We start from the raw sequence: 14,920 nt of genomic DNA, 5'->3' as shown, positions 1-14,920 counted from the left end.
ATATTTTGAATTAGTGTGTTACACACCTGGTCCGTAAACAAGGTAAGTGTTGCACCTTCAGTCTTTGTCTCTCAGTTTTATTCTTTCACTCACAAAATCGTACACACTTGGTGACTATGTATATATTCTATCTCCTTTTCTTGCTCTCCTTTTTCATTTTCTGTCGGATTTGTTGAACGGGTCCCTTTGGCTTTCTGTTCTGCTCGGCGCTGCGAGTGTCAGCTGGTTCTGATGTCTCCATCTAGAATTGTGATGAAATACATATACAAATACATCATAATTTTACTAACATAACCCGTACAAAAATGACTTTAACAGTACCATGGTAGGCCTTAAATGACGGTGTGATGGTAATGAAGGTATTGCAAAGACTACCATGGTATTACTAACATTGTAGTATCCAAAACCAAGGGAATTACCATATGGTACTGTGCCCAAAGAAACATGGTAATACCATGGCACATTTTGTAAGCATTTTAAAACATTTAACATCAAGATATGTAAATACAAAACAGAAAAAAGTAAAATTCATCATTTGGATCACTTCAATGTAATTATGACTGGTGGTGAGATATGGTAAATCTGTGATACTGTAACTTCACACAGGTTCATGGCTCTTGGATGTGGGTATGATTATTGCTACTATACAGACAAGTTGAAAAATGGCTCCTAAAAATAATCCATAATGCAAGAGACTCTCAAAGAGCGTGGGCTCAGGAACCTCTGGAGTAGAAAGATCCAGATCTGCAGACATGATGCTCTGGTGTCTGTGGATGAAACATACCGTGTTATTCAACAATATATACCCTTACGAAAGAGTGCTGTGGTGGTGCCATTATTCCAAACTTTTGGCCGCCAGTGTTTGTGTGTGTGTTTATGTATATATAGTAATAACATAGTACTTTTTGCTAGTGCAGTATTTACAGACATTCGTTCAGGTATTGCAGTCAAAGAATTATTTCACTAATAATTACAATTATAGATCAAACCAGTTACCTTTCAAAACGAATCGCCTTTGCCGTGTTGAGGGAAATAGTTTAAGAAGTAGTCAAACAGTCTCTTTAAACGAATAACTCGATCTGTTTCTTGTCGCTCTGAGCCAGAGATTATTTACTTAAAGAAACCTCCGCGGCTCTATCATAAGAGAGAGCGTTACAGGAAAGTCTTCTAGCAAGTCAGTCCACTGTCGGCTATCTTTGGAACGCTCTCGGGAGACTATTTGCTGTCATGTCAGTGCAGCTCCTATTTACTTGAATGGGGGAAAGACCGAAATCTGATCAGCAATAACATTGGATAAAGCTGGAATCATAAAATGTGCTTCTTTACCTAATATTATGCTAAGACACGCAAAATGCGCGTCAGCGAGTTGATTGACAAGGTACGTCTGTTTCTAAAAGGTGATTGGCACTTTTTTCTGTAAGGCGAGACTTCCTTTCTACATCCGTTGACTCTAGCGTTTCATTGTTGGGCATTCCAATTTTCCCAAATTGTCTCTGGTAACGGTCAACTAGCGTGTTACGACAGTAAGTCACCGTTTGCGGATACCATACAAATGAAGGAGGCGAGCCGTAAACAGACATCGACTTGTCGCAAAAATGTCCATGTGTTCTCTTATAAATCAGCGATTTACCGTATTAAACTCTCCACTCAGTTAATTCCAAAAGTATTTTTTTGTTTAAAACATATGGAATATGAGCTTACAAGTGGTCAATTCATGAAGTGATGAGCTGTTTCCTCATGAAACTAGTTTATTCAGCACTCTGCAGAATCTCCTCCATAGACATCCATTCAAAAAGAACAGCCTCTTGTCTCCTCTTAAGTGTCCCGCCCATGTGACCACCTATGAACCTTGTAGGCCGCTTAGAAGGGCTACGGTTTGGAATAACGACACATCATTCTGGCACTTTGTCTGGCCCTTGCGCTAGAGTTTCGGTGTTTACCTCACTGCTGAACAGGAGCTTTAGAAAGGGAATACTCTTCAAGGACTCAAACCTGATCCTTTACATCAGTAGTTCCCAATCCTGTTCCTACTACACATTTTGGATATCTCCCAAATCAAAGACATCTGATTAAACTCATCAGCTCGTTAGTGGAGACTCCAAGACCTGAATTGGTCGTGTCAGAAAAGGGAGATATACAAAATCTGCAGTGTTGGGGGGCCTCTAGGAACAGGGTTGGGATCCACTGCATTAAGTGATACATTGCATGAAACCTTCATAGGCTAATCATTTTATTTGGTTTTGATGGTTCCCCTGATAGCACACAAACGTCACACAGATGCAGTAGCGTAGATTCCAGGGTTGATGGGGGGAGGTAACCCCCCCATATAATAAAAACAAGCAAGTTCAAAACCCATATTTAAACCACGATCAATGGAAATATGTAAATTATTCACACTGTAATCCCCCCAATGTTCAAGCCAAATCTACACCCTTGCACAGATGTATATTTGATGTGTGTGATTACATCTGGAAGACATATTTATTTTGTATTATTTTATTTTAACAGTGTTTACACAACTGCAATACGTCGTTTCCTCTCGGATGTAAAAGGACGTTCAGCAGATGTCTTTCAGATGTTTATTATTAAGAACGTTTGTAAATCTGATCTTTTAAGATGTTTAGCAGATGTTCATTAGATTGTGATATGAGGCTTTTCAGATGAAAAGATCTAAAACACATCTCGGAAAAGTACGTGTGCTAAATGGGTCCCTGTGTAAATGATAGAGAAACAAAAAAAGCCATTATAACATCCCAGGTTTTAAATACGATTAAAAGGCTAGTGTCAATTATGATTAGTGGAATTATTTTTGGGTTATGGGATTTCCTTTATTTGTGCATTTGTTCTACTTATTTTCATCCCTCAAAATTATTATATTGCAAATCTTTGTTTCGTTTAATTGTTGTCTTTTGCTAAGAAAGGAATTTTTTACAATTTTTAATCGAATGAATTACACAGAGTCGCGATTAATTGCATATACAAATATTTGCCGAGAAAGCCCCTCATATAACAATAATTCAATATATGATGATTATACATATTTATATCTGTTATGAATGCAGACGAGGGCAGACGAGGAGTGGGGATCTAACGGCGGGTTCTTTATTTTATCAAAAGTGAAGGCAAACAAACAAACAGGAACAAAAGAAACATCCACGAGGGGAAATAATGAAACAAAAACACGAAAAAACATCCAAGAAGAACACAGGCTGGGGAAACATCCACGAAGGGCAACGATAACATACATCAACATTCAGCAAAACATACAAAACCTCTGAAACATTCACCTTCAGTGAAACATGCAACGATCGACCAGGAGTGGAGAAAAAGTGGGGTTTAAATACACAGGAGACATGATGATAACAAACGACAATCAGGTGAGAACAATGACACAGGGCTGGCAGTGATGAGGGCCGGGAATTGTGGGAAGTGTAGTTTTTGACAAAGACTAGTGAAACACAGGGCAGACAACAAGAGAATCGTGACAATATCAATATATAATTATACATAGTTATCTTTAAATATATAAAAAGTATATATATATATATATATATATAAATATTCAGATAATTAAAATGCATTACATTCTTGTGGCAGAAGAGTTCATCATTAATAAGACAATAAAAAAAGTTGCTTTAGAATACAATGTATTGTTTACTACCATATTATTGATCATAAGTCAATCATTGACACACAGTTCACAGTAATCCATTACACAAGTGAATTTATCAATCAGTTGGAGATTTATTATGAGGGCTTGTTTAAGGACACCTGCATCAGACATGCCTGTGTAGCATCTCAGGTGCGTTGCGCCATAAACATAAATTTTTAGGTCACTGTGTCAAGTTAAATATAGTTTAATACTCAATTTTTAAACACATCTTGAGATCCCTTAGATCCCATTTGCGCTCCTTCAAGTGTTTTGAATGCAAGAACGTAACGCATGTTTGTGTTGTTCTGCCTACTGAAGTGTTTTGTTCACTGTATAAACTGTGTGTTGCTCATACAGCTGAAATTTCACTTACTGCCCTCTGGAGTAAACAGGTGGTACTACAAGCTTGCATTGCTCAGGAATCTTACTTATTATGGTCTGCGGGCATTGCGATTAATTGCGTAAATTTTTTAACCTGTTATTTTTTTGTCAAATGAATCGCACTGAATTAACGCGTCAAATCAACAGCCCTAATATATATATATATATCTACCAACAATCATCCATGCAATTATCTAATCAGCCAGTCATGTGGCAACAGTGCAGTGTATAAAATCATGCAGATACGGGTCAGGAGCTTCAGTTAATGTTCACATCAACCATCAGCATGGGGAATTTTTTTTTATCTCAGTGATTTGGACCGTGGCATGATTGTTGGTGCCAGAAGGGCTGGTTTGAGTATTTCTGGGATTTTCACACACAACAGTCTCTAGAATTTTCTCCGAATGGTGCCAAAAACAAAAAACATCCTGTGAGCGACAGTTCTGTGGACGGAAATGTCTTGTTGATGAGAGAGGTCAACAGAGAATGACCAGACTGGTTTGAACCGACAAAGTCTACAGTAACTCAGATAACCTCTCTGTACAATTGTGATGAGAAAACTATAATCTCAGAATGCTGTTCTGGGATGTGGGTTGGTGCTGTTTTGGCGGCACGAGGGGGACCTACACAGTATTAGGCAGGTGGTTTTAATGTTGTGGCTGATCGGTGTATATATCTGGTTCATTAAATGTGTCTTTTTCTTTCTTTCACGGGACCATGGTACTAAAGTACATTTTTACCTTTATTAGTTCATTAATGGTCCTGCAGTGGGACAAAAGTACAAATATTCTGAACAGTTCTGAGGTCAAAAAGTGTCATGCATGATAATAATAAAAGAGTGTAGCTTGTTGCACTGCAGGATAGGTCAGCTCCCTTCAAGATACACCACTCCAAAGAAATATTTATTTAAAAGATCTTTATTTCCTATGATTAACTAATTGATAACTCATGGATAAATCTGCAGATAGACTTTCTACTGGTTGCTTTTCATCAATGCTTTCACACTGTTAGTTGTACAGAATGACAAAAGGCTAAGAGTTGCCATAGGAAAGGCGTTCCTTTTTTTTCTTCATGGGTTCAATGTGTTAATTTGCAGTGGGGGAAAGCATGCCAAAGCATCCACAAAAGGAATCAACAACACTGGACCCTCCACAAAGGACAAATAGAAAAGGTAGGAAGGCTTCAGTTCTTTGGAAAAGTCTTTACACGATGTTCACAGTGGGATGCATTGAGTGTTAGAGCATGTTAGTAAGCAGATGTTGGCAGTATTGCATTGGGAAAGTCTTTGTGATTATATGCTCCAATTTTAAGATGTAACAAATGGAAAACTGTCTGGACACGGAAAGGGAAGGCGGGGCCAGTCAACTGGCATCCACAGTGTCCCAGGGAAGACTGGGATTTTGTTGCTTGCTCTGCAGAGGAATACTAGACCCCTGCAGTTTACTTCACGTTCACAGAAGAAACATTTAGACATTATTCTACATTGGTCCTATATGGCAAAGTACAACACACAGAAGCAGACGAATATTCCTAAGTAGCATTAGACAGTCCGAGGCTCTTCAATGAAACAGAAATATGCAAAAAAATATATGAAAAATAAATAATTAAATACAACAGACTGAACATTCAAAGAAGATCGAGAACTCTGGAAAGCAAAGAGTTAAAAGGTGAAAAACTCATTAAGACTTGTTGGACGCGGGTCCATAAAAAAGACCACATTTAAATGGAATGGCCACAAAAGAATTTCCTGATTCATTATTATCAAAATATACATTTATCCATCTCGCGCTCTAAATGTTTTTGTCAATCGTAGACAAACATTCAGCTGTATTCATTTAAAATATAGAAAGGAAATCTGATAACACTTTAAAATGTGGCTCTGTACATGTAAAAAATGTATTCAAGTTACATTTCAGTTGTATTAATTACATTTAGTTCAACTACTCAATTTAATCTTACACAAATATGTAATTGAATTGAAATGCATAAATCTTAAAACTAGTTTAAAATATTTTTACGAGTGTATGTTAACAATAGCTCACGTGTTAGTTGTCATGAGCCAATAAATATTAGTGTTGGTTAATGTTAATTCATAAATATACTATTGTTCATTGCTAGTTCACAACAATGTGTAATTTAAAGGAATTGCTCATTGTTCATTCACGTTACATTTTATTTAGAAAATGTACATGCTTATTGTAAAGTGTTATCGAAAATGCATAACCACAAAAATAAAAAATCCAACAACCAAAATAAGATGTACTAAGAAAATATCTAAAAAACACAATAAAATAACGTTTGCCTAGATGTATTTAGCTGGTTGTCAATTGTACACTTGTTCCATAATAAACTCATGCTATTGTACATGTGGATAACCACAACTGACTCAAATGCGTGTAGGTTATTATTATATGTGATATATATACAGTATATATATATATATATATATTCCTGTTGAGGTCGATGAGCTCAAGTGAGGGCTCATGCATATGGCTTCTAGTTTCAGCAAGTGGTTTACACACTGTACATGAATGGGTGAATCTCACAATATCTGTCAAAAAATGTCCAGGTTATATTTGACCCCAAAATCAAAAGAAAGAAATTTAGAAATGACATTTTACGCAACGACAATAATGATGATTTTTATTTATATAGCGCCTTTCAAGAACCCAAGGGCACTTCATATAGCAAAGACCAAAATCACAAGTTAGGAAACAGATTAATAGATCAAATTTTGATGCTTTAAGAACATTGTGAATTTGCATTTACATTATTTCACATTATCCCATTAGACACTCATTACTGTCATTTTTAATAACATCTTAAAATAATTAATAAAATAATAATATTATACAATTAAATGACTATTTTGATTCAAATGTGTAATAGTTTACTGTATATTCCTGTGTCAATAAATAATGTATTATTTGATTTATAGAATATGATTTAATATTAAATTATACATCATGCATAAAATACATACATTCATTTATGCTAACTTAAATGTTTTTTTATATATATATATTATATTAAAATATTTTTTAATGCAATACTGTATCACAGTAAGTGTTGTAAAATTATTTGTTTTATTATTTATTTAAATTGAGACCATAAGAATTACCATTGAGAACAATGGACTTTATTCCATTATACCAAAAACAACAACAACAACAACAACAACAACAACAACAAAACTAAAAAGTCATATGTCCAGACACACACTTAAAAATATATTTTAGGCTATTTATAAGATTTACAATTTCAAACAAAATACAAAACATAACAAATTGCCATCAAATTGAATTGAGTAATCTTTAACTAAATTAATTTAATGTGTTTTTTTATTTGTTATTTTGTCATGTTAAAAATCTGTTATGAAACTAAAATGTGTAAATCTTAAAAATAGCCTAAATACCAATATAATCGCATTATGGCAGTAATAATAATAAAAATATTTTTTTTGGGGGTGGGGGTAATTGTCATAAAAATAGTCACAATGCAAAAAATCTTACCGGTGCAAAACATAGACCTCGGTTTCTTTATGCAAAATAATATTCAAAATAATTTTCTTTAACTTTTTGGGGTGAAAATTGACCTGTAAATGTTTTGTGAGATTCACCCCAACAGACACTCCTTGTAAATTCACAACTTGAAACAAATTTTTCTCATATTTTCACATCACTAGGACAGAGTAAACACAGAAACATGACAAATATATCTCGACTGGCCAAATACAAAATAACTCGATGCAAATCAATTCTAAAGGACACCACAAGCATTAGTCTAACACTCTTTACAGTTACACACAGCATGTAATTCTCCATTGCAAATGTAAAAGTCTTTTGAAAAACTCTATTAATATCTTATACGCCCTTTACGGGAAATTTCATAAAATGTGCATTCAGTGTATTTTCCCCCCTCTACATTTTATTATCAAAATAACAAATGCCACACATACACATATAATTATGCTCTATCTTTAAAACATGCTTCTATGTACATCAATTTATAGGTACATGCTGTAGAAACAAATCTGATCAATGCATATTTACACAAGCATAGTTTGGAGGCGAAGTTGTAGACACTAAATGGACAGATTTAAGCACTCTGGATTGCTTTATTTTAAACGTCTAATTTAATGGAGACTAAGTTAATACTTTGGCATCTCAGAGAGTGGACTTTACTGAATGGACTTGGGTAAGTTTTGCTCCAATCAAACAAGGCAGTGACGCAGATATTCAAATGTATATGAGTGCAAGTTTCATTTGTAGGACCCCACTACACATTCACAGCCATGTTTAGTGTATAAGATGCCTGACAGTTTGGGCACAGTTTGTCATATTATTGTCATATCTTGAATATATACGTTTGGCACTGTAATTGCAGCATTACAGTAAAAAAAAGGCTTCATATCTTCATGTCATATATGTAAACCATGCTTGATTAATGTTGAAATTAACATTAATGCATATTGCATTTCTCATTATGAATAATTAGTCCAAAGATTTGCCATTTATTATTATCTTATCAATGCAAAATCATGTTTTAGGGTCATTGGAATTTTTAAATGGATAAAAGTCTAAACAAAAGGCCCAAATTTCATTTGTAAACAAACGTCTTTCACTAGTTTCACTCTTTAAAAAAAAACGATTTACATGTTTCAATTTCATAAACTGTAGTAATCTGTAATAAGATAAAATAAAAAGAATAATTTAAGTTTTATTACTTTGATTTGGTCAAACCTTACACAATGGATGGTTAAGTAATGATCATTGCTTAATAATTGTCCAAATGTATAAATCATGTTAGATATATCGATTGAAAACTCATTGATATTTGCACTTTTTATGAGGCACAAAAATCTTATAGAACCAGCACATCCAGCTAACAAAACCTAGAAAATAATATTTCCCGTCCAATGTACAAATTAACTCACGATCCAGTTGAAACTACATGGCACATGAATGGCACAAGTTCCATCTATGCGAAATGGAAATTGCTATATTTATCCATTCCAGTTTTTGTGCACTTTTGAAAATTTAAAGGACATAAATGTCATTTTTTGGGTGAGCTATCCCTTTAACATCTAGCAGATTTGGGAGAAATGGGAAAATATTGGCTTCAAGATAGGACATGTTATGTAAAACACCGCTTCTACTTCGTTTGCCACTATCCCTTAGATTTTCAGTGGCATAATAATATTTGAGAATGTACTTTTGGACCAAAGGTATCATTTTTGTCAGTTTCTCCTCAAAATGTACATATTCTTTAGTATATTTGAGTGTTTGTTGGTGATTATGTGAAACAAACTGGCACAGTGTGTACAGATGGGTGTGGGGTGTCATGCAATGGCAGGTTGGTTATTTAGTTGGTAAGTCAAGTTGAGATGTGAGAAGTTACTTCTTGGCAAAAAGGGAAGCCAGAGCTCCGTCGATATCTTCCTCAGGTTGGAGTGGATGCCACTGGGCGATGGGGCGGCGCGGGTTCGCCAGCATATCAGACCAGTGCTTGATCGCCGTGCCCGTGGCTTTACTGCCAATGAAGATCTTACCAATGGCATCGTTCTTGCCGATCTTGTCGTAGTCAAAGACCGTCACCGCCACAAGGATTTTCTAAGGTAAACAGACCAAACACAAGGAAAATCATTCAGGCAAGCTAGTTCTAATGTATTGTAATGACCTCGTTCCCATCACATGATATCATATCAAACTCTATATGTTTTTTTTAATGAGCAAAACTGATATCTAAAGAGCAGGATGACCAATGCCAAAAATAACTGTGATATACAGTATATAGTATATAATACAATTTAATGATAGCAAATATAATATGCATAAAATAACTGAGATTAAATGAACATTTGTTATATGCATTATTTAGTTATAATTTGTCTAATATTTGATAATGTGCGTTATCTTTTGACAAGTCTGATGATAGATGTTGGGACTATGCGGGCCAACACTTGACAAAAACACATGTTCTGTCTAAAACTTATACATATCTGAAACATTTTGTAAATAGATTTGAATATATATTATAATTGAATGATTGAAAGAAATATATTTTCCAAATTAAAAATATATTTTGTTCAAACATCAACATGGTTTCATCCACATGCTCAAAGTTGCTTTAGTACATAATTGCAGTTAACTGATATATAACATAAATATTTAATTGCACTTTTATTTTTTGGGTCATTAACAAATAGGGTCTGAGGTGTAAATGTATTTATATATTTTTTTATTCTATTAGTATATGTGTACACTCACAAGCACTTTGTTAGGTACACCTGTATACCTACTTATTCATGCAATTATATAATCAGCCAATCATGTGATCTCAGTGATTTACACCTGCTTGGATGCTATTGTTGCACTGAGAAAGCTGATCTTCAGAAAGCTGACAGAATCTCTGCTTGGGTGTGGCAACAGGTAATCGCATACACTTCATCTCTCTCTCTCTCTCTCTCTCTCTCTCTCTCTCACACACACACACACACACACTCACACTCACACGCACGCACGCACACACATTCATTTCTGTTTATCCAATAACTTGTTCGAAACAGCACAAGCCGTGATACTATTTCTGAAGTGACATTTTTGAATTACTAATGAAGGCTTTGATGCATCGTTTGGTTTGAACCAGCAACAGCAGATTCTGATCCGTCGCATAATAAAGTAGTTTCATGCACAAATAGATTGTGCGATATGGCCCTAAATCAGCACTGCTGTGCCTGCGGCCGAATCAGAGCAGAGCCATATTGCACTCTTGCTACTGAGATATTACCTAAAAATTTTTAATAAATAATAATAATACAAAAATAATATATATATATCTTTATTTATTTATTTATTAATATATATTATTTAATAAATTAATATTTAATGTTTTCGAACATATTTTCAAGGTAAAAATATTTTTAATAAAAATCATAAATCTTTTAGTCAAAAATATCAAGAAGTTTTTTCAGGGTTACACTACAGGACTTGTACAAAATGTGCTTTGAGGGTCTTAAAGGGTCCTCTCTGTTTTTGTTAACATAAACAACACAATGGCTACCTTGATGTTAGTAACACCACATGATCAGTGACGTGCGGTGATGTCTTAAAGAGGCTAGGCACTGAGTTATGAAAGCCAGATTACCTGATTTATTGTTTAAGCTAATAATACGTAATAAAAGTGAACGTTACGCACAAGCGCGGCATATCAAGAAATGTACAAATCAGGATGTATATCGTGTGCGCTCTCGCGCGCGCGTAAACCGTGAATGTTACGCGTTTATCAGATCCTTCAAAACCTTTACCTTTTCATTGTGGTAGGTTATATTCAGCTTCCTTTGCTCGTCAAGTGCAAGGTCGATCCGAGATTTTCCAAAGGTTTTCAGTGTAATTTGACACTGGATGTGAGCTGACGACTTTTCATGCTTGGTTAAAGCTGCGGGCAGGTTGTTCAAATCACAATATCCCGCTGAAGTCCAAACAGTCTGACTGGTTGAAAAAAGCAGGCAGGGATAGCAGTACAGCCGCTGATTGTTAGCGCAGCCACATAGCCAATCTTTTCTTACATACCAATCAGTTTGAAATGATCGGCTAATTTTTGGGCCCTTTTGCTGTACTAGTCCATCTAAGGCTGACGTAGACCTCCCTCTTGCAATTAACTCATATTTGGAATTAAAATCGAGCTTGGAAAAATGTCTTAATTCCGTGATTACGGCCGGTGCTGTCATTTTGAATTTGGCGGGGATTAGGCATGTACGCTAGCTGTGGTGTAATGACGTTAGCTACGCAAATGTCCAGGAATATCTCGATTTTAATTGGTCCATGTCTGATATGTAACGGAGATGATTACGGGCATAACGTATTTACGTCAAAAGGCACAGCAGATTTGTGCTTTTTGCCGTACATGTTAAAGAATCCAGGATCGAAGTGCGCATGCGCAACATGGGTTTTCCGCTTGTCGTCTGCAATGAATGGACCGTAAAAGCACTGCTTATTCTACCATTTGTTTTTAGTTGATTATGCGTAACTGCTACATTTGTCATAACGTCTAAACAATTGGAATAACACACATATTGCATATATAAATCACAAGAATAAAAAGTACAAATACAAGTTTATTATTTAATAAACATTTTATTTTTGAATTTTGGCAGGGTAGGCAGTGCCTAGTTTGCCTACCCAGACCGCACGTCAGTGCACATGATTTTAATTTGTTGGACAAAACTGTTTTTGAATATTAATCTTATTTTAAAGATTATTCTGCACTACTCATGCCAACATTTATTTTTACAAGAATTTCAGCTTTTAATGAGACTTTTACTTTTGTTTTATTACTGTCTCCGGACTGTTACAACACAACCATTTTAACTTTAAACCCCAGGAAAAAAATATCACAAATGTTAAAATATCAAAAACTGAAAATATGCACCATAAAAGTAATTGTTTTGTGTGAATTGCTATTTTTTTTATGGATTTCTGAATAATTTAAATAAAATGACGAGACTTTTTTTTTTTAATGAACTTCTCATTATTGACCCTTTTACTTTTTGTTTACAGTTATTTTTCAAAATTTGGTACATAATTTTTACTCATCAAACAAATGTAATTTAATTAATACCTCATTTCTATAGGACTAGTTACAATGCTAGTGAATGCTGTACAATGCTGTGCTAGTGAATAAGTCACCCCCCACCCCTGGGACACGAAATTGCCTGAATTTGAAGAAACGCGTATATGTTTTTTTTTAAATGTGGGTAATCTCAAAATATCCACATATTAGATCGATTGGCCACATAGTGTACCTGCATTTGCTCCAAAGGAATCTCAAAGCTGAAGGACTCATTGTAGTATGGATTCAGTGTGTTCTTCTTCACCGTCGTCTTCTTCTTCTTCAGACGCTTTCCATTCTGCAACAGCTGGATCTTCACATATGGATCTGTAAAAGGTCAAACATTACGAGTTTGAACATATGAAACACTGAATCTGAATTGAGTTTCTTGCTGGTGACTCAGGAAATGATATCTGATTTGTTCGATCAAATAATAACGATGAATTGTTCAAATGAACCGGTTCTTTCTAATGATTCAGTCAAACTGACATTTTATGAACATTTTAGGAGTTAAACTATCAGTGTGTCATTTTGCATTAATAACGTAACATTTGTGACAATCTTAATATTTAATATATAATATATAAAGTAGTAATAAACAATTAAGATTGTATGACATTCCAAAGCTAGTCTCAGGGTCTTTAGGGCCTTTCATCTCCACTCATTCCTCACCAGACAGACCACCCACGTCCATCTTCTTCAGATTCTTTGCCTCGAGGATGCAGACGGTGAGTTTGCCCGCAGTAGGAACATAACGCAGAGAGATGCAGATGTCACCAAGCTTCTCAGGCTATATTGAGTAGATATCAAGAGAGAGTAGTGATCTACAAATTTGCTTACTTTTATTTCACTTTGGCTTGTTTTCCTCAGGCGGACCCGCTGATAACAGCGAGAGCTGCATTAAAAATCTAACTAGTTTCTTGAGATTTCATTGATCATAACATAAAATGATTTGATAATTACCTCTTCTTTCTCAACACTGTCGAGGTCTCGCCACTCCTCGATCGGCTTACCCAGATCCAATGTGTTCATGGCAAGTTTTACCTCGCCGATGATGTCGTGCTTGGAGAAGCGGTCATAGTCATACACTGACATCACCAGCGTCTTCCCACCCAGCTCCTCATAAGCGATCTAATGTGGAACCATTGAGACAAATTTACATAATTCTCTGGAGACTGATATATAAAGACATTTCAAATTGCTTTTGGTGAGTGGTGCCATAAATTGTTGTGCAGAATACATTTTCCTTTGAGAATTGCTACATAAAGATGATCAAAACAGTTTTTGCTGAGTTGTGTCATTGATCTTATTTTGTAGAGCATATTGTCATTAGATAGACAGACAGAAAGGCAGATAAAAGACAGAGACAGACAGACAGATAGATAGATAGAGAGAGAGAGAGAGACAGACAGACAGACAGACAGACAGACAGATAGATAGATAGATAGATAAAAGACAGACAGACAGACAGAGAGAGAGACAGACAGACAGACAGACAGACAGATAGATAGATAGATAGATAAAAGACAGACAGAGAGAGAGAGACAACACCTCCACAGATACAAGACAGACAGACAGACAGACAGATAGATAGATATATAGATAGACAGACAGACAGACAGGTGGATACTGTAGATAGATAGGTTGACAGACAGACAGATTTAATAACAGATGGATAGATGGAAGGACAGGCAGGCAGATAGATAGATAGATAGATAGATAGATAGATAGATAGATAGATAGATAGATAGATAGATAAAAGACAGACAGACAGACAGAGAGAGAGAGAGAGAGAGAGAGACAGACAGACAGATAGATAAAAGACAGACAGAGAGATTGTAAGACAGACAGACAGACAGACAGACAGACAGACAGACAGACAGATAGACAGATAGATAGATAGATAGATAGATAGATAGATAGATAGATAGATAAAAGACAGACAGACAGAGAGAGAGAGACAGACAGACAGACAGACAGACAGATAGATAGACAGATAGACAGATAAAAGACAGACAGACAGATAGATAAAAGACAGAAAGAGAGATTGTAAGACAGACAGCCAGAAAGACAGACAGACAGATAGATAGATAGACAGATAGACAGATAAAAGACAGACAGACAGATAGATAAAAGACAGACAGAGAGATTGTAAGACAGACAGACAGACAGACAGACAGACAGACAGACAGATAGATAGATAGATAGATAGATAGATAGATAGATAGATAGATAGATAGATAGATAGATAAAAGACAGACAGAAAGATGGACAGAC

General features: G+C 35.4%; 2 protein-coding genes across 5 annotated transcripts in view; both read right to left on the bottom strand.

Moving 5' to 3' along the window:
- LOC127654408 (protein MANBAL-like) lies at positions 1-1,123 on the bottom strand. Of its 2 annotated transcripts, none has more exons than XM_052141568.1 (3): positions 997-1,123; positions 605-767; positions 1-235 (listed from the first exon to the last, which is right to left on the bottom strand). In XM_052141568.1, the coding sequence occupies exons 2-3, from the start codon at positions 752-754 to the stop codon at positions 128-130; spliced, it is 258 nt and encodes an 85-aa protein (XP_051997528.1). In that variant the 5' UTR covers positions 755-767; positions 997-1,123; the 3' UTR covers positions 1-127. The 2 variants fall into 2 exon arrangements, 1 of the variants encoding a protein (XP_051997528.1); XR_007971926.1 differs by having other exon boundaries at positions 133-241; positions 722-767; positions 997-1,097.
- Positions 1,124-4,934: 3,811 nt separating this feature from the next.
- Positions 4,935-14,920, bottom strand: part of LOC127654466 (synaptotagmin-2-like) — a 58,608-nt gene continuing 48,622 nt past the window's right edge. For all 3 annotated transcript variants that reach the window (XM_052141687.1, XM_052141685.1, XM_052141686.1), the window contains 4 exons: positions 13,607-13,774; positions 13,316-13,433; positions 12,837-12,970; positions 4,935-9,645 (listed from right to left, as the gene is read on the bottom strand). In XM_052141687.1, the coding sequence (XP_051997647.1) occupies positions 9,430-9,645; positions 12,837-12,970; positions 13,316-13,433; positions 13,607-13,774 (636 nt within the window). In that variant the 3' untranslated portion in view covers positions 4,935-9,429. The remainder of the gene's footprint in view (positions 9,646-12,836; positions 12,971-13,315; positions 13,434-13,606; positions 13,775-14,920) is intronic.

Source organism: Xyrauchen texanus, chromosome 13 (genome assembly GCF_025860055.1).
Source record: "Xyrauchen texanus isolate HMW12.3.18 chromosome 13, RBS_HiC_50CHRs, whole genome shotgun sequence".
Lineage (NCBI taxonomy): Eukaryota > Metazoa > Chordata > Actinopteri > Cypriniformes > Catostomidae > Xyrauchen > Xyrauchen texanus.
This window is presented reverse-complemented; position numbering and strand designations above follow the sequence as displayed.